At 43.6% G+C, this 20,802-nt stretch overlaps 1 protein-coding gene across 1 annotated transcript in view; it reads right to left on the bottom strand.

The window, feature by feature from the left end:
• Nucleotides 1-20,802, bottom strand: part of RBMS3 (RNA binding motif single stranded interacting protein 3) — a 616,946-nt gene that overhangs the window by 116,412 nt on the left and 479,732 nt on the right. Inside the window, exon 5 of the mRNA XM_063452213.1 lies at nucleotides 16,902-17,059. Coding sequence (XP_063308283.1) covers nucleotides 16,902-17,059 — 158 coding nt within the window. The remainder of the gene's footprint in view (nucleotides 1-16,901; nucleotides 17,060-20,802) is intronic.

Below are 20,802 nucleotides of genomic sequence, written 5' to 3'. Positions count from 1 at the left end.
AGAGTGACAAGGGGGGGTGGAGGGGGAGAAAGAAAGTGACAAGGGAGGGAGGGAGGGGGAGAAAGAGTGACAAGGGAGGGGGAGAAAGAGTGACAAGGGAGGGGGAGAAAGAGTGACAAGGGAGGGGGAGAAAGAGTGACAAGGGAGGGGGAGAAAGAGTGACAAGGGAGGGAGGGGAGAAAGAGTGACAAGGGAGGGAGGGGAGAAAGAAAGTGACAAGGGAGGGAGGGGAGAAAGAAAGTGACAAGGGAGGGAGGGAGGGAGGGAGGGGGAGAAAGAAAGTGACAAGGGGGGGAGAGGGAGAAAGAGAGTGACAAGGGAGGGAGAAAGAGAGTGACAAGGGAGGGAGGGGGAGAAAGAGAGTGACAAGGGAGGGAGGGAGTGGGAGAAAGAGAGTGACAAGGGAGCGAAGGAGGGGGAGAAAGAGAGTGACAAGGGAGGGAAGGAGGGGGAGAAAGAGAGTGACAAGGGAGGGAGGGAGGGGGAGAAAGAGAGTGACAAGGGAGGGAGGGAGGAGGAGAAAGAGTGACAAAGGAGGGAGGGGGAGAAAGAGAGTGACAAGGGGGGGTGGAGGGGGAGAAAGAAAGTGACAAGGGAGGGAGGGAGGGGGAGAAAGAGTGACAAGGGAGGGGGAGAAAGAGTGACAAGGGAGGGGGAGAAAGAGTGACAAGGGAGGGGGAGAAAGAGTGACAAGGGAGGGGGAGAAAGAGTGACAAGGGAGGGGGAGAAAGAGTGACAAGGGAGGGGGAGAAAGAGTGACAAGGGAGGGAGGGGAGAAAGAGTGACAAGGGAGGGAGGGGAGAAAGAAAGTGACAAGGGAGGGAGGGAGGGGAGAAAGAAAGTGACAAGGGAGGGAGGGAGGGAGGGAGGGGGAGAAAGAAAGTGACAAGGGAGGGAGAGGGAGAAAGAGAGTGACAAGGGAGGGAGAAAGAGAGTGACAAGGGAGGGAGGGGGAGAAAGAGAGTGACAAGGGGGGGACGGAAGGGGAGAAAGAAAGTGACAAGGGAGGGAGGGAGGGAGGGGGAGAGAGTGACAAGGGAGGGGGAGAAAGAGTGACAAGGGAGGGGGAGAAAGAGTGACAAGGGAGGGGGAGAAAGAGTGACAAGGGAGGGGGAGAAAGAGTGACAAGGGAGGGAGGGGGAGAAAGAGTGACAAGGGAGGGAGGGGAGAAAGAAAGTGACAAGGGAGGAAGGGAGGGGGAGAAAGAAAGTGACAAGGGAGGGAGGGGGAGAAAGAGAGTGACAAGGGAGGGAGGAACGTTGAGAAAGAGTGACAAGGGAGGGAGGGGGAGAAAGAGAGTGACAAGGGAGGGAGAAAGAAAGTGACAAGGGAGGGAGGGGGAGAAAGAGAGTGACAAGGGAGGGAGGGAGGGGGAGAAAGAGTGACAAGGGAGGGGGAGAAAGAGAGAGTGACAAGGGAGGGGGAGAAAGAGAGAGTGACAAGGGAGGGGGAGAAAGAGAGAGTGACAAGGGAGGGGGAGAAAGAGAAAGAGTGACAAGGGAGGGAGGGGGAGAAAGAGTGACAAGGGAGGGAGGGGGAGGAAGAAAGTGACAAGGGAGGGAGGGGAGAAAGAAAGTGACAAGGGAGGGAGGGGGAGAAAGAGAGTGACAAGGGAGGGAGGGGAGAAAGAGAGTGACAAGGGAGGGAGGGGAGAAAGAAAGTGACAAGGGAGGGAGGGAGGGGAGAAAGAAAGTGACAAGGGAGGGAGGGAGGGAGGGAGGGGGAGAAAGAAAGTGACAAGGGGGGGAGAGGGAGAAAGAGAGTGACAAGGGAGGGAGAAAGAGAGTGACAAGGGAGGGAGGGGGAGAAAGAGAGTGACAAGGGAGGGAGGGAGTGGGAGAAAGAGAGTGACAAGGGAGCGAAGGAGGGGGAGAAAGAGAGTGACAAGGGAGGGAAGGAGGGGGAGAAAGAGAATGACAAGGGAGGGAGGGAGGAGGAGAAAGAGTGACAAGGGAGGGAGGAGGAGAAAGAGTGACAAGGGAGGGAGGGGGAGAAAGAGAGTGACAAGGGGGGGTGGAGGGGGAGAAAGAAAGTGACAAGGGAGGGAGGGAGGGGGAGAAAGAGTGACAAGGGAGGGGGAGAAAGAGTGACAAGGGAGGGGGAGAAAGAGTGACAAGGGAAGGGGAGAAAGAGTGACAAGGGAGGGGGAGAAAGAGTGACAAGGGAGGGGGAGAAAGAGTGACAAGGGAGGGAGGGGAGAAAGAGTGACAAGGGAGGGAGGGGAGAAAGAGTGACAAGGGAGGGAGGGGAGAAAGAAAGTGACAAGGGAGGGAGGGAGGGGAGAAAGAAAGTGACAAGGGAGGGAGGGAGGGAGGGGGAGAAAGAAAGTGACAAGGGGGGGAGAGGGAGAAAGAGAGTGACAAGGGAGGGAGAAAGAGAGTGACAAGGGAGGGAGGGGGAGAAAGAGAGTGACAAGGGGGGACGGAAGGGGAGAAAGAAAGTGACAAGGGAGGGAGGGAGGGAGGGGGAGAGAGTGACAAGGGAGGGGGAGAAAGAGTGACAAGGGAGGGGGAGAAAGAGTGACAAGGGAGGGGGAGAAAGAGTGACAAGGGAGGGGGAGAAAGAGTGACAAGGGAGGGGGAGAAAGAGTGACAAGGGAGGGAGGGGGAGAAAGAGTGACAAGGGAGGGAGGGGAGAAAGAAAGTGACAAGGGAGGAAGGGAGGGGGAGAAAGAAAGTGACAAGGGAGGGAGGGGGAGAAAGAGAGTGACAAGGGAGGGAGGAACGTTGAGAAAGAGTGACAAGGGAGGGAGGGGGAGAAAGAGAGTGACAAGGGAGGGAGAAAGAAAGTGACAAGGGAGGGAGGGGGAGAAAGAGAGTGACAAGGGAGGGAGGGAGGGGGAGAAAGAGTGACAAGGGAGGGGGAGAAAGAGAGAGTGACAAGGGAGGGGGAGAAAGAGAGAGTGACAAGGGAGGGGGAGAAAGAGAGAGTGACAAGGGAGGGGGAGAAAGAGAAAGAGTGACAAGGGAGGGAGGGGGAGAAAGAGTGACAAGGGAGGGAGGGGGAGGAAGAAAGTGACAAGGGAGGGAGGGGAGAAAGAAAGTGACAAGGGAGGGAGGGGGAGAAAGAGAGTGACAAGGGAGGGAGGGGAGAAAGAGAGTGACAAGGGAGGGAGGGGAAGAAAGAGAGTGACAAGTTAGGGAGAGAGATTGACACACACACACACACAATCATGCAACCCTTACACACACACAGAAACACACAATGCATTCCTTACACACACTCAAAACACCCCGTACACACACTCAATGCACCCCTTACAGACGCACACACTGCATCCCGTACATACACAGAAACACACCTTGCAGCCCTTACACATACAAACACAGATTCACACAATACATTCCTTACACACATATCAGGACATCCCCTACATACTCCACCCCCTGTGAACAAACTCATGGTGGAAAATGAAGGTGGACCCTGGGACCCAGACCTTGAGCTGTGTAAAGGGCCCCCAAAAAATGGAGCTGCTCCCCGTTCTCCCAGAACATTGATTTTTGTGACCACAGTTACAAACAGCCTCCAGAGAGCCTGTTCTACACCAGACCAGTGGAGCCAGACTGGAGCTAGAGCCCATCATCATCCTCATCTGGTTGTAAGTAGGCAATCTAGCATATTATTCGTGGCACTTATCTCTAATTTACCTCACATTAAAGAAACACTATAGTCCCCAGAACCACTGCAGCTTAATGTAGTGGTTCTGGTGTCTATAGCCTGTCCCTGCAGGCCTTTTAATGTAAACACGGTGGCACTCCAGCACTGGCGTTATTAACATGGCAGAAAAATAATTGGAAAGGGTTAGGGGGGCTACTTATAAGGATAGGGGGAGAGGGGTAGGTAGAAAAATTATTGTAAGGGTTTAGGGGGGCTACTAATATGAATGGGAGGAGGCGGGAGGTAGAAACATTATTGTAAGGGGTTAGGGGAGCACTAATATGAATGGAAGAGGTAGGGTGGGTTCTAATATGCATGGAAGGGGTTAGGGGGTACTAATATGCATGTAAGGGGTTAGGGGGTACTAATATGCATGGAAGGGGTCCGCCCCGGGTGCCACTCAGCAGGGGGGTGCCAGGTTCTGTACCTCCTGCTCTCCCGCAGCTCCGGCAGACCGGCGCTCAGTTTGTGAGTCAGAGCACAAGGAGGGGATTCCCAGCCTGTGTTCTGACTCACACACTGAGCTGCAGGGAGGCTATTTCGGAGTGTACCAGCAGGGGGCACAGAGCCAGGTTGCTCCCCCGCGGTCACTCTGTACAGATCCCCTGCACCTGCTGCCTGCCTGGGAAGGAGCTGCCTGCCTGGGAAGGAGCTGCTGCCCATGCACCCTCCTAAATGAAAAATCGTAAGTAACTTTAATACCACCCTCCCTGCCCTATACCCCACCTCCCCCTGCCATTATAACCCCCCTGCCATATACCCCACCCCTCCCTGCCCTGTACCCCCCTTATAACCCCCCTCCCTGCCCTGTACCCCCTGCCATTATAAGCCCCCTGCCATTATATCACCCCCCCTGCCCTATACCCCCCTGCCATTATATCACCACCCTCCCTGCCCTATACCCCCTGCCATTATAACCCCTCCTCCCTGTCCTGTACCCCCTGCCATTATATCACCCCCCCTGCCCTATAACCCCCTGACATTATATCACCACCCCCCTGCCCTATACCACCACCCTCCCTGCCCTGTACCCCCCTGCCTTATACCCCCTGCCATTATATCACCACCCCCCTGCCCTATACCCCCCTGCCATTATACCACCACCCTCCCTGCCCTGTACCCCCCTGCCATTATACCACCACCCTCCCTGCCCTGTACCCCCCTGCCATTATACCACCACCCTCCCTGCCCTGTACCCCCTGCCTTATACCCCCCTGCCATTATATCACCACCCCCCCTGCCCTATACCCCCTGCCATTATACCACCACCCTCCCTGCCCTATACCCCACCCCGTGCCCTATACCCCCTGCCCTATACCCCCTGCCATTATATCACCACCCTCCCTGCCCTATACCCCACCACCCCTGCCCTATACCCCCTGCCATTATACCACCACCCTCCCTGCCCTCTACCCCACCCCCACGGCCATTATACCCCCACCCTCCCTGCCATTATAATCCCCCCTGCCCTATACCCCCACCTCCCTGCCATTATAACACCCCCTGGCCTATACTCCCGCCTCACTGCCATTATAACCCCCCTGCCATTATGCTCCCACCCCTCCTGCCCTATACCCCCCGCCATTATACTCCCACCCCTTTACCCCCACACCCCCTGCCCCGTACTCCCACCTCACTGCCATTATAACCCCCCTGCCATTATACTCCCACCCCTCCTGCCCTTTACCCCACCTCACTGCCATTATAACCCCAGAGCAGCCACCAAATGGTGAAACAGACCCTGCTGATCCTGCACCCTCCTAAATGGTAAGGTACCACTATACCCCCCCACCCTATAACCCCCCTGCCATTATAACCCCACCCCCTGCCCTTTATCCCCCACCCTCCGTGCCATTATACCCTCACCCTCCCTGCCCTATTCCCCCATGCAATATCACACACGAAGTCCCAGACCCCAATCTACTCCGACCCACCCAGGCACATACAACTGTTCCCCTACTGTCACATAGACACATTACACACAGGCTCACATTCACAAATTACATATGCAGTCACACACAATGCACATACATACGCTGTCACAAACACATTTTTTTTTACACAAGGGACAAGGACAGATATATTCTGGGAGGCAGTGAGGTTAGTACGCGCCCTGCAGTGAACCGGCAGCTGGGATAAGATGGCATCGTCATCATTACTGGGAGCACAAGTGAGCTGTGCAGGAAGAGCGCCCAGCAGCAACCGTTAATCACCATGGGGAAGATCCAAGAGCAAGGTAGGGAAGCTGGGTGGACATCTTAATTACTAAATGTGTGTAAGAATGTGATTTTTGTGTGTGTATCTCTGTCGTTAAGTGTGTGTTTATTGTGTTTGGTGTCCTTAAATATGTCAATCCCACATAAGGATAACAAATACGGGAGTTATCTACTAAACAACTGAAAGATTAAAATTAAGTAAAAGGCTTTTACATTTTGATCTTTTAGCAGTTTAGTAGATAATTCCCTAAATTAATGCTCTTATGTGAGATTTCCATATTTAAATATGCCAAATTAGGGTGCTCTTTGGATCTAAATATGGCAATCTCACATAGGGATATCAAATAGGAGTTATCTGCTAAACAAAGATCGAAGTTTAGAGGTGTCAGCCAGCGCAGAACAGGAAATCTGGGTGGCTAGTATGAATTCTATGCAAATGTGTTGTCTGATTGTGTGTATATATTTGTGTATGTGTATATGTGCATACATCTCAGCATTTTGCCAACACTACACACAAGCATATCCAATGCATTCAAACAACACTACAAACAAACACACCTTTAAAACATCACCATGTTTTTGATATAACCACACCACTGCCCTATACTGCCAACACTACACACAAATGCATGCCTGCATTCAAACGCCAACACTACACACCCCTACATTCACTCACACATGTTCCATACAAAAACCCATGCTTACATTTAGATGCACAAACACTGCTCAGTGCTACATTCATTGTAAAAAAAATGTGGGTGTTTTTTTACATTTTAAGGGGGGGAGGGTGGTGCCATAAGAAGGATCCGCCCCGGGTGCCAAATGCTCTAGGTACGCCCCTGGCTCCATGCATACTAGGGCCTCCCCATAGGAGAACATTGATTCAGTGTTTTCCTGTGGGGATTTTACTGACACAGAGCAGGAGGACATCCTGTGTCAGTTAGGCAACCAAAAGTCGCTTAACCACCATGAAATGCCTCTAGTGCCTGTCAAATACTGAAGCGATTTACATTGCAGAACTAAGGGGGACAGGGACACTGCACCCAGACCACTTCAATGAGCTGGCAGGCATTGTGCTTGTTCTAAGTTACAGTATGGTTATATTAATTGATAGATTAGTAAGTCACCTTAAATTTCTAAAAACAGCCTGTGGCCACACCCCAACTCACACACCTTAAATTAATGTGTCTATCTTTGTCCATTTAAAATGTCGAAAGGTATGACATCTTTCAACCTATCAACATTTTAGAAGTGTGGCACATAAATTAGTCAGCATTGCTGTCAGTGACCCACTGAAGATCTCCCACAACATACAGGGTGGCCCATAAGTCCCTACCCATCCAGCACACAGATACACTGGATACATAAAATATATAGATAGGTAGGGACTTATGGGCCACCCTGTACATAACAAGGTGCCTTAGGTTGCATTGCAAATATCTTGCTATGCATGACCTATTTAGAAATATCTCAAAGTATACACATACGCAGTTCACATACTATTGCATTCGAAAATATGATCTTACTGTAGTATAACATATATTTTTACACAGATAAACTGCAAAGCATTATGTCATAAACTGAGGATTATAGAAGCATGATAATTTATCAAAAATCTAGAATACTTTAAAATAAATACCATGTTTTCTGGTAATGTAAACAGGAAATTTAGATGGAACAATATATACAAGTGTTCTATTACATACATGGTTACAGTAGTGACCTGACAGAAAAAAATCCTGTTTTTAATGTCTGCTTCAGGTCAACCGCTATAGACTCCGTTCTTTCATGTGGTATGGTAAATTGCTGGTTCATTGAACGGTATTCCTGTCTTCACAAAGCATGCACGTATGCAAGAACAGACACAAACACCTTGTTGCAGCTTATATTTTGCCTAGATTTCTCATAGAGTTTGCTAAACATCCTAAGTTCAGAATTTTATTTTGTTTAAACATAACTTAACTAAACCATTAATGAATGAATAGCAGATGTATGTTTGGTGATTTGTGGTGAGTTAATGGTTTAGTTGAAAGTATTAAGGTTGGAAACCTTTCTTGGTGGAGCTTTGCTTGTTTCTTGCATTAAAAGAATACAGGATATTTTTTTCAACTGGCCTAAATTGTGCAACATGATTGTCAACTGATAACAACTCATAATTAAGTGAATAAACCCTTTTGACATAAAGGCTGGAATTTATGCAATTTGTCACATCCATCCACCTACATCCATTTCATTTGAGTAATGTAGCTTAACCCCTTCAATACCAAGCATTTTTTTGTTTGAAATATATTAGTGTAACATTTATTTGAAATATGGGGTACATCGCTAGCGTATACACTGATCAGCCACAACAAAACCACCTGCCTCATATCATGTAGGGCAACCTAGTACTGCTTAAACAGCTCTGGTGCTCTGAGGCATGGACTTCCCAAGACATCTGAATGTGTATTGAGATTTCTGGCACTAGGACATTAACAGCAGATCCTTTAAGTTCTTCAAGTTGAGAGGTGAGGTCTCCATGGATTGGATTTGTTGTTGCAGCACATCCTACAGATGCGCAATTGGATTGAGATCTGAGGAATTTAGAGGCCAAGGCAACACCTTGAACTCTTTGTCATGTTCCTCAAACCATTACTGAACACTTTTTGCAGTGTGGCAGGGTGACTGCTGTCAGCGGCAACAATATCTACTGGGTGATATATGTCAAAGTAACATCCACAAGAATGCCAGGACCCATGGTTTCCCAGCAGAACATTGCTCAGAGCATAACACTACCTCAACTGACCTGCCTTTTTCCCATAGTGCATCCTGCTGCTATCTCTTCCTCAGGTAAATGACACACATGCACCCGACCATCCATCTGATCTAAATCTAAATGTGATTCATTAGACCAGGCAACCTTCTTCCATTGCTCCATTTCTCACATCCCCCATTGAAGGTGCTTTTGGCGGTGGACAAGGGTCATCACAGACACTCTGACCAGTGTCAGTGTCCACAGCCCCATACACAGCAAACTGCAATGCACTGTGTTCTGACACCTTTGTATTATGTAAAAGTAAATGTATACAAGGAGCACTTTTTAAACTCCAATTTCTGGTAACCTTGCCACTAATCAAAATCTCTGCTCCAATGATCCAAAGTACTTCCAGAAATAAAAAGTAATACTCCAGCACTTGGTTATGTCAGTGTCAGGATTACAAGTTGATCCAGCACGAAGTACTGTGTCACATCTAGGACTAAGGATAACGTATAACCGTACCTTAGAATGGCCGGACTTAACTACTCCAAGAATAGTCAAAAATACTTGCCGAGGTCAGGGACACAGAATCAGACACAAAGATGAGGGAAAGCCAAAAGTCACGGATACCAGATATCAGGGAAGTCAAAACAAAGCCAAAGTCAAATACAAGAAAATCAAGATCAGGAACGCACTCTCGGATAACCATGACAGGGCACTGAGCAAGAGGAGAACTGGGCCTAAATACCCCTCCTGTGGATCTGATTGGCTGTAACCGGCCTCTGACCCCAAAGGCAGTTACCAGGTTCCTATTTGCATAATTGCTGCTCAGCACAAACCCTCCTGAGGATTTGATTGCTGCTCGGCACAACTTTTCCTGTCAGAACAGTAATGTTGCTCGGCACAACGTTTCCTGTCAGGACAGTAATGTTGCTTGGCACAACTTTTCCTGTCAGGACAGTAAATGCCATTAACCACATTTTTATGTGCGGATGAATACGTGACAGTCAGGTACAATGTAGGTTTATTCAACCATCCAATAGGCAGGCAATGTTTGGATACATGATAAAGACACACACGAAACATTGCCTGCCTATATGGATGTACATTACACTACCAAGTGCTGGAGTATAATTTAAAATTTTTAGATGTACCTTTCTATCATGGCCAGCAATAGGTTTATCAGTCATTTAAGTTACAGTACCTTTTCTGTGAGACCCCAAGACCTTGACGCCAGTTTGACCTTCCTTGTACCACTTTTGGTAGGTACTAAAAGTCACTCAGATCTTTTCCCTCGCCCATTCAAGAACTGACTGTTCACTTGCTTCCTCATAAATTCCATCCCTTAACAGGTGCCATTGTCACAATAGAATCAATGTTATTTACCTTACCTATCAGTGGTTTTAATGCTCTGGCTGATACGTGTACACATATGTTAAAACTAATATTTTGTGTATTTATTGTGTTCAGGCAAACATAAAAATTACAATTATGCAAATGTAAAAAAATATATATATTTTTAATTTATGTTTTTTAACCTTTATAGAAATCTTTGAGAAATAAAACATTGTATACAATATGCAGGACACATAATCCCTAATTTTGCAATAGTTCATACAGCGTCTTTATTATTTTAAAGCAAAAATACTATTTTTCTTATAAAGTAGGTGTGACAAAAAATAGATAAATAAAAATGGTCAAATACCTGGATTGTAAATATTTTAAGGGTCATGGATGGCATTACTAGTTGTAGAACTCACTTAAAAAGGTCAACATAACGTTACATGAATGTCTGGATGTGTACATAATTAACTTTTAGAATAAGTACAGTTAAATCATATTTAGTTGCAAAATAAAGGTATTGAAAACATTTTGTAGCAATCTCTGTAATGCTAATGTGGCGATGAGAGAGATGAGAAAAGCATTCACTTCTCATACACCCAACCCCAATTGGAATGATATGACCTTTGAGGTTTCCTTTATTGTTTATTGGAGGAGGAAGGCTGTAATTTTTAGGAGGTTTGCAGACATGAAATTGGTGAAATGAGCTCCAAACATTCAGAGACCATAAATAAAGGTAAGTGAGGCTATTTGAACTAAAGCAAATGGAAGCAAAAAAATGTATACATCATTTTTGTAGGGAAGGAGTTAATACAGCTGTTGTTGGCACCAGCAAAGGGACAACATAACATTGGATCACAGCATTGGATAGACCATCAAGAGAAAAAGACATTAGGTATTAGGTAAGTCTGTCTATTATTATTTTTTTTTACTACATGCATACTTTTTAATGCTTTATCTCCATCATGTGTTAAAAACAGTGATAAAACCCACTGAAGAGTGCCCTAACACATAAAATAAATTAAGCCATATATATATATATATATATATTTAAGTAGATTTTGCACAGAGGTCTTAAATAGTCATATAAATCTTAATATATTCTTGGTTGATTGCAAAATCACAGTTTTTATTGCAGATGCCCCTCATTACCAGCCCCTAGCAATATTAACAATTAGGGAAATGATGTGCGCTGTTGAAATTCCCAGCCATAATTTTTAGTAATCAGTATTGATGTTTAGAAGGATTATTTCATCTGTGGAATTGGGAAACTTGTTTTTGTAGAAACACAAAAGCTAAAATTGTTCACTTTGGCTTCAGAGAGCTTATACTAAGTGACTGGCTCAAACTAGTCTTTGGAGAGTATTGTTCTGAGAGTCTAAGTAGAATGAAGGTTTGCTTTTTGTAGCTGCAGGCGCTCAGTGTCAAACCATGTTAGACTGCATCAAACAGTGGTGACAATTTCATTTTAATACACTGGGCACATTTTAACAAGCAAAGGCAGTCCCAGTAAAGAATACAATATGGAAACTGCCAAATGTAAAAACCTCAATAAGCTCTGTTCTTTGAAGGCACGAATAGAGGAAGAAAATACATATATGGGTGAAGGCACTGTTCCAAGGACATAAAATATGCATTCACTTGTAAAATTGCATTTGACCATTTCTTGTTGCCTTTGACCATTTTTTCTTGTATTTTAAATCAAGAAGAAATAGTCAATGAATGCGAACGTACAGGATTTCTTTTGTAAAGTGTATACAAAAAATAAGCAAATTAAATCGTATCGACCCCCAAGATTCTTGAGAAAGACCCAAGAAGATCGAAACGTTGATTTAATTTGTTGATTTTTTAAAATACACTTTACCAAATAAATTCTGTGAGTGCTCCTTCGTTAACCTTTTATATTTTACATTGGGAAGCCCAGGTTAGTTCTGCATATAAAATGACCACTAGATGTCACTCAGGAGTACCCCCCCCCCCCCCCCCCAGCGACTAAACACTCTCATTTTCAAGATGGCGCTGGAATCCGGGGGAGAACTTCATGACGACAGTAATGACATAAGATGGCACACCCAGTAGGACGTGCTTTGAATAAACACTTAACACTTAACCAATTATTAATGTATTATTTCATGTTATCTCTGACAATGCTTATGATGTAATTTTGCTTTATAAGGGGCATGCCACCCCCTCTAATAAACATTCCTCAAGTTCTTCATTAACCTGAAACTTGTGTCTGGTGTGAATTACTTCAGGGAGCGTGCACGCACTGTTTCTTTAATTTGGCCAGGGGCAGATACACAAAATAATCAATTTATTGATTGATTTCCACTTCACTGAGTCCTACATCTTTAGTTCGATATTTACTTGAACACAGATGAACATTAGTGAAGATCCATGCCATAGAAAAGACCTGTCAATATTCAAAGCTATTGTCACTCCGTTCCTATACTCCCTAGCCAACACTAGAAGCGTCAACTAGGGTTTTTCCATAGCAACCACAGCACTTTATATAGAATTTACGGATCCCAGAGAGGCCATGTATTTAAATATTTTTCTGACTTTTTATCTAGAGAAAGCAACTTGTTTTATCTGGGATTCCATAGGAATCAGCCCATGCTACTTCAATTGGAAAACAGTGAATACCAGGAGTTATTGAATTATTGTTCCTCAGGAAGATATAGTATCCACCTAGACAGTTGCTTAAAGGACAACTGTCACCAGATTTAGATTTTTCATATTTAAATGTTTGTTACATTTCATTAAACTTTATTATATATTTTGTGTAAATTATGTTTCTTAACTTTTTAGAGAAAATTTCACTTTTTCATTTAGCTGAGCAGCCATGTTTTGTCAGACTCTACTATTATCTGGCAAACTGCTGGTCAACCTAACCTGGCTGGTGATACAGTTTTACACAGGGCAATCGCATCAGCAGGCAAGTTAGGTTGAGCAGCAGTTGGTCAGCTAACAGTAGAGTCTGATCCAACATGGCTGCTCAGCCAAAGTTACATTTTATTTAAAAAAAAAAAAAAACTATATATATGTAATTTACAAAAAATATATATGTTTCATTATATGTAATAAACTTTTACAAAATAGTACATTTGATGACAGTGGTTCGTTGACATGCCTTATGGTGAATCACAATGGCTCTGAGTTAACTGCAATTCGTTCTCAGTATGCATTACTGGGACACTGCATTTCCCTGGGGATAGATAATTTCAAGGGATGATAAACATAAAACAATGTGACAATAAGAGTCAGATAATTCCAGCAGCATACTACATCTTAAAAGTCTAATCAGCAGCACTGCTAGTATATTTCAGTGAGGACCACTAGTGCATCACAGCCAACATTTCAAATGGACAAAAAAGAACACTTTAATTTAGTATTGTAAGTGGGAGTGTTCTGAGAAATTTTAGTTGACTTACTAACAAAAATATTTGTAACTAAAATGTTATTTAGAAAAAGAACAATATATCTTATTTACACATATTGATTTCTACACACATTTATTGTAGTTTAATCAGACATGCATCGATTTGAGACAACTGTCTCATACTAAAGCTATATATTTGAATGAGACAGTTGCCTCACTTTGCAGACTGGAAAAGTAGGTAAATATGCGTTTTTGTGCATATTTACCTACTCCTTCTTTCTTTTGCTTTCCTGATTTAACCAATCAGTGTTCTATCTATATATTTTTTTGTAAATATGTTTTTATTTGTTTTCAAATAGGAAAAGTAACATTGAGACTCGCAGGTCTCCATTTTTTATCCTTCTGTTTTAACATTTCAATTGTACATTTTGAAACTCGCAGGTTTCAGCAGTTGTGTGTACATCATACTTTTGAGATGCGCAGGTCTCTCGTCTTTTTGCATTTCTGTGGCTCATAAGCCCTAAGTATTAGTTTGGAACAGGTGAGTTTTGCTGAATTCTTTGTTTTGGTTGTGTGTATCATTTGTTAGGTCCTGTCTCGTATGTTAGTCCTGGTTTGGGACGTCCCACACCCGAGGGTGGCTGTGTGATGACTTTCTTGTGTTTCGGCTTGATGCGGTGCATTGGTCGTCTAGCCTGGTGTGCGGCTGCTTGTGCAGTGTTGTGGTCGTGAGTCCCCCGTTCGTATGGGGTTGTGTCGGTATCATGGGTCGGTGTCAGGGTTTGTTGTTTTGTGTGTAGTGTTGGGTGGGTTTGGGGGTGGGTTATGTGTCAGGGGAGACATGTGGTCGTCAGGGCTATCTGAGTGTTCTATCTATATAACTGCCGGAACAGTGTAGTGGGTATGCCTGACAGATTTACATATATGTGGAAGATCTCTTTACCTTGTAACATCTGACAAGAGGAGAAGACTGGTGGACTGGTCTAAACTTAAAGAGTGTGTAAGAAGGAAGGCGTAGGAGGTGAAGAAACTCATTTAGATGAGAGGCGTGTCCAACAATGCAATCTGGCCAAGTTTATAGTAAGTTTATAAACATTTATTACATACTTAATGTTTTCCTTGTTTTCATTTTGTTTGTTTATTTGTTTAAAAGTGTTTGTTTGCTGTCAACTGATGCATGTCCCTTTAAAGACACAGTACTGTGAGAATTATTGCCGTGGAGCTCTGATATACACTCATATGCATCAAGACTGCTACGGTCATTACAAAAGGGACATTATGATAGAAGAGGAGGATATAGGGATGTGTGCCCAAAATTGGGACTGTTCATCCTTGGGAGATATAATAATGGATAATTAAAAAAAATTAAAGAAAAAAATGGGGACAGTAAGTGTGAGGTACTAAAGATATAAAAAAACAAACTAGAATGAAAAAATAAACAAAAAAAGTTTTGTAAATGTGGAATAAGAGCCCAAACATCTGATCAAATAAGGTGCGTAGTAGAATCTTGATCAAGTTTAGTGAAGAATAGGAAGATTTATTGTTGAAAAAAGAGGTCCTCAGGTTAGAAATCAAATACAGATTAAAATCAAATAAAGAAGAGTGAAGGGCAAGATATAAGTAGGTAATTGCAGGAAAAGCATGTTCTTTTTATAATTTTTTTTAAAAATAATATAGCTTGTCAGAGACAACATCTTTTACATTTCATACTCATTAGGAACACTTCATTTGAGTTGACTGCCAATTTCCTGTGTTACAAATGAACTCAACTTTGGTCAATGAGAAATCGGCCATGTGGCATTTGTTTACCTTTTATGAAACAGGAAGTCATAATATAGAACTAAAAGGTACAGTGGATAACTGAATTCCAAAATTTTAAGATAACATGGCAAACATGAAAAAAATAACTTATTAGGAGAATGTAGCTAGATCAACTGTGTTGGCCTACATTTTTCCATTTGTCCCACAATTCTCTGTTTAGTGCACAAATCCCCTATTGTATTACATTTTAATTTGCTGCGTATGAATATATTTCCTGAACTTGACTCCACAATGCATAGATTATCTGTTTGAATTGTTGTTCAACAACTGATTTTGCCAGCAACATGGTAACTGATCCCCAGCAGCAATGCAAAGGCAGCAGAGAGGTAGCCCCTTGATGTTAATTAGGGTAGACCTAGTATATCACAACCATCCAGGGGCTAATGAAAGTATTTAGAGAATTGGGCAGACTAGATGGGCCGAATGGTTCTTATCTGCCATCACATTCTATGTTTCTATCAATATATATGATAATACTAAATGAGGCAGTAAACAGTACAATTTCAGTGGGTGTATAAACAGCTCATTCATGTATTATATAAATATATGTTTTAGGGATTTAGGTTAATGTTGGTCACACAATCATCCTTCCTGTGTGTTCTTGTCAATGTTTTACTCTATGTATATGTATGTGTATTGGTGTTCCAGTGCATTTACTTCATAAACCAATCACTCATATACAGTGTGTTTTTGTGAAATTATAATTTGATACATAATGTATTATTTTATACATTATCGTATATTATGAAAGTATATATTTATTAAATGACATTTATAACGATTGTTTCACATAGAGTTCACATTCCCTTAAATTGGGACGCACTCTATGCAGCAGGTGCTATCACATTCTCACTGCTTTACCTCATTCCTGACCCTGACTTGTCATATCCTTTACAATCTTCTACCTACACCTATTGTTTGGCTAATTTTATTTTTTACTCTGTTAATTAGTTCCATAGGCATTGCTAAGGGGGGCTTTGTGGGCTGAAGGCCTGGATGTTGGGCTATTTGGCCTTAGATCTCTACATTTGGTGGGGAGGGCTGGAGAATATTAGTCTGTATGTTTTTATTTTTTATTTTTACATCAGGCAGCAGTTTCTAAAAGCAGCCATCAATTATAAAATTAAATATCAGTGTTACAGTGCTCCACCAGGCTACTTATGGGAAGGGAGTGGTGCCCTCTAAGTGACTGCAAGGGGATACTAAATAACAGAATTTTGCTCCACATATCTTTATTTGTTAGGTAGTGTGGGGGAATCACATTGAATACTTGGCTGTGCAACCTGTGTTAGTTTCTGGCTATGCTCTCATTGAGATCCTAGAGAGCATCAGCCACAAGCTGTTCATGGGTGGAACAGAGGTGACATAATATAGAGAGCAGGGATTTGTCATAACATACCTATATATGTCTCTTAGTGTAGGGCTCATCAAACTTTACTTTTAGCTTAAGCCCCACTTGCTTCTAGAAGCTAGCAATGACCCTGCCTGGTTCCCTGAATTCAGCTTATACATGTTGATGAGATGTATTTGCTTGTCACATATCATTTGTTCCCATCTTGTATGTGATGTCTCTGTTTTGCAATGTCTGTCCACCATACGGCCCAGAAATATAGCGCTTTCATATGCATTAGAACATATTGTAATGGCTTTGATGGAAGAAGGCCATGGGTGCAGTGCACACTGAAAATAATTACAATGCTATCTGAAAATCAATTATATTTAATAGTAAAAAAAAAATACAACTTACCTAGCAAATCCTACACCTCTACTAACTCCATTGGCATCTCGTAATATTCTGGTTGAAATAACATGTCCAAAGGGCTTTAACATGTTCTCCAGCTCTTGCTCATCCATGGAAACAGGCAGGTTTGAAATGTACAGATTTGTTGGATCTTGTTCTTGTTGCTGTGATCAGAAAATAAAACAATCTATCATTAAAATAAAATAAAAACATGCAAATAACTACTATTACATTTTTCAAGAGAAAAAAACATATTCCCTTCAAAAATATGGCTGACGTTTGAAGGGAATATTGTTTTCAAAGTTTTCATCCAAAGTGCACTTTTATAGAACCAAAGGATTAAAAAAAATAAATAGAAACTAGAACATGTTTGTTTTTGTTTGTTATGTTTTATATGACACGACTGATAAATATCAAAGCATCTTTGATTACCATAATGGTGTAATTATAATGGGTTTGCTTATCAGATGGCAGCGTGTTTGGTTCTACTGTTCAAAGTGCGTAGGTTACTTTGTTCAAATATTTAATGATAAGCTTAATGATAACTGTCATTTTAATTATAATGGTTTGTACTGGTTGAACAATGTATGGTGATAAAAACATGGAAATTTTGCATTATGTTAAAAAGAGCAGATGTTTATCTTCTTTATCAGTAAAAATGCTAGAAATCACGATTCATTTTTACTATAATCAAAATAGCTCTTCAACCTATTCATTTGTTGTACACACATTTTGTATTGTCAAACACATTTGTTAACTTTTATTTATGTAACTCTTCCTTATATTAAACATGTTTACATTATAGGTTTACTATAACCCTATTGAGAGATGGGATCTCTCTGGCATAATATGGCCTATGTGGACACTATGGGGACATTCCCCTTGTGGCATTATTCTCTTCTCCTCTGGTCCCACCACCTGTCCGCTTGATCCAGTACCTTCCCACCTCATCAGAGCTCTCACCCCTTGTCTTTTACCATCCTTAACACACACATCCTAAACTGCTCTCTTTCATCTGGCATTGTCCCTGCTCCACTTAAGCAAGCAACTGTTGTACCCATCCTAAAAAAGCCATCCCTAGACCCATCTTCCACTTCCAACTATCCCTGCTTCTTGTTTCCTCAAAGCTTCTAGAAAGACTTGTCTTTATTCGTATGACTCACTTCCTAAATTCCAACTCCCCCCATGATCCTCTTTAATCTGTCTTTCACCCCCTCCACTCTACTGAGACTGCTCTTATTAAAGTTACAAATGACCTAATTGCAGCCAAATCCAAAGGCCACTACTCTATACTAATTCTTCTTGACCTCTCTGCTGCCTTTGACACTGTTGATATGGCCTCCTTGTCCTAACTCTTCAATCTCTTGGTCTCTGTGACACAGCCCTCTTGTGATTCTCTTCCTATCTCTCCCAACGCCCCGTTAGTGTCTCTTTTTCCAACAGCACCTCCTCTCCTCGTCGTCTCAGTCAGAGTTCCTCAAGGTTCAGTTCTTGGTTCCCTTTTGTTCTCTCTCTATACTGCCTCTATTGGCAAACTCATTAATTCATTTGGATCCCCCGACCACCTGTACACTGAGGACACCAAGATATATCTCTCCTCCCCTGACCTCTACCCTGCTGTCCTACAATGTGCCAATGTAACGAACCGTTTTGCTCACCAGAGGTTAAAAAATGTTTAGGCGATATTCCCCTTTCCAGATACACCGACAGCTACTGTAAGCACCAATCTCTCGAACTGAAAACACATGAACACTGGAAATATCCGAACAGGAAAACCATACGGAAGGGTTACACTCCTGGCAGTCAGCATACAATCCAATTCCCCCAATAACGAGACGACACTTCGGTTTGAGGGTTAGGCAGAATCTGACTGTACTGGCACATACAGCCTTTTTTATTCACAATCCACAAACATAGTACTGCCCACAGGGTTTTACAGAACAACCAATCAATCCGTACAATACACACAGACACTCAGACACAAAATCCTCCCCTCTGCCTGTGATATGATTACTGAGCACAATGGGTAATCTAATTATCACAGGCAGAGAAATACAGTTTTTACCAAATATTAATAACTTCCAAAATATACACGCCACAAACATAAAACATACATTTTCAGAATCAGCATGCTTGAAATATACACATACTCAAAAATCAGGGCAATCAGTTCAGGGGTTAAAAAGTTAAGGGAAAGTCCTATTTGACCAAAAGAAGCATGGCTTTTCTGCCCAAAACCAGTTCCATAGAGTCTTCTATCCTGGAGATAATTGGGAAGTAATCCAATTATCTCCAAGGACAGAGGCAAAACTCCATTAGCCACATGGTAGAAACATATAATAAAATACAATATGCCCAAATACTGTATTTAAAGGGCTAAATCTCCCAGGGGACATAGTCAGCAGGCAGGAGGCGGGCAAACAGGCTTCTCCAATGCACAGTGGCGAGGTTGGTTTCGCCACAGCCAACAATTGCCTTTCTTCTATCTCTGACTGGATGTCCTCCCGCTTTCTGAAACTCAGTCTCTCTAAAACTGAGTTTCTTATTTTGCTCCTCATAACACTGATCTTCCTCCTTCACTCTCCCTGAAGGTTGACGGTACCTGCCTCACCCCATCCTTTCAAGCTTGCGGTCTTGGTTTCACTTTTGATTCTGGCCTCACCATTGTGCCTGATGTCCAGTCTGTTGCTAAAACCTGTCGATTCCAACTTAAAAACATTGCCCTCGGGGGCGGCACCTGACTTCCGGTGCAGATGGCTGCTCAGGGCTAGAGCTCCGTCCCGGCAGGCACGAAATAAGCACACAAAGGCGTTAAAACACGAACCCAATCTGGTCTCCCACAACCCATGGTACCTACGCTTCAAAGCCCAGACATGGGGGGAGGACGAAAATCAAAGCCCGGTACGGAGGTAGCTCCGATATTCAGAGCCCGTAAAGATGGCGGACGCACACGTGGAGAAGATGGCCACGATGAGGACTCAGCAGCCAGTGATATCAGCCACGCAGACCCCTCCAAACCCCTAACAAAAGAAGACCTGCAACACCTCCTAAAAGAAATTAAAATAAATATGACAGAGGAATTTGCCAAGCACCTCACACCCCTCACAGAAGGGCTGAATGATCTCACATGGAGAACAAGTGAACTAGAAGGCCGCATGAAACAAGCAACCACAAGCACTGCAGCACATGACAGCGCCATAACCACCCTTCAAGAGCAAGTACGCCAACTTGAAGAAGCACAGGAAGACCTCAATAACAGGTCCCGGCGCAACAACATTAGGATCCGCGGCGTACCAGAATCGGTAGAGGTGGACGCGCTGGCGCAGGCACTCCGCAAATTATTTTGCGGCCTACTCCCAGTAGCTACACCCGCAGAACTACTTCTAGACAGGGCACACAGGGCCCTGAGAGCTCCAACACCCGATGCCTCCTACCCCAGAGACATAATAATCCAAATGCATTACTATCACATAAAGGAGGCCCTCATGAGAGCAGCGAGACATACACCGCTCCAAATAGAGGGACATCAAATACACTTCTACCAAGATCTCACCCCGAGCACTCTCCGCAAACGAAGTTAGCTCCGCCCCCTCACGCAAGAACTCACCAGAAGGCATATCCGTTACTCCTGGGGGCACCCCTTCAAACTACAAGTGCGGAAAAATAATTGCACATTTAACCTAAACAGCATCACCGAAACGGCAGACTTCCTGGAACGCCTGGGCCTACCCGCTATAGATCTGGGGCCCGACACAGCTCAGAGAGGACCCGACAGGAGACCGTCAGAGAGAGGTGCTCCCATGCAAAATTCAGCAACCGAAAACCATCAGCCACAGAATGCTCATTAACCCCGCAAAATGGAGCAACGACCCCACTGCACAACGGACTTTCTGCACAGCGGACCTCA

Source organism: Pelobates fuscus, chromosome 4, assembly GCF_036172605.1.
Source record: "Pelobates fuscus isolate aPelFus1 chromosome 4, aPelFus1.pri, whole genome shotgun sequence".
In the NCBI taxonomy this organism is placed as follows: Eukaryota; Metazoa; Chordata; class Amphibia; order Anura; family Pelobatidae; genus Pelobates; species Pelobates fuscus.
Note: the sequence above shows the minus strand (reverse complement) of the source record. Positions and strands in the feature narration are given on the sequence as shown.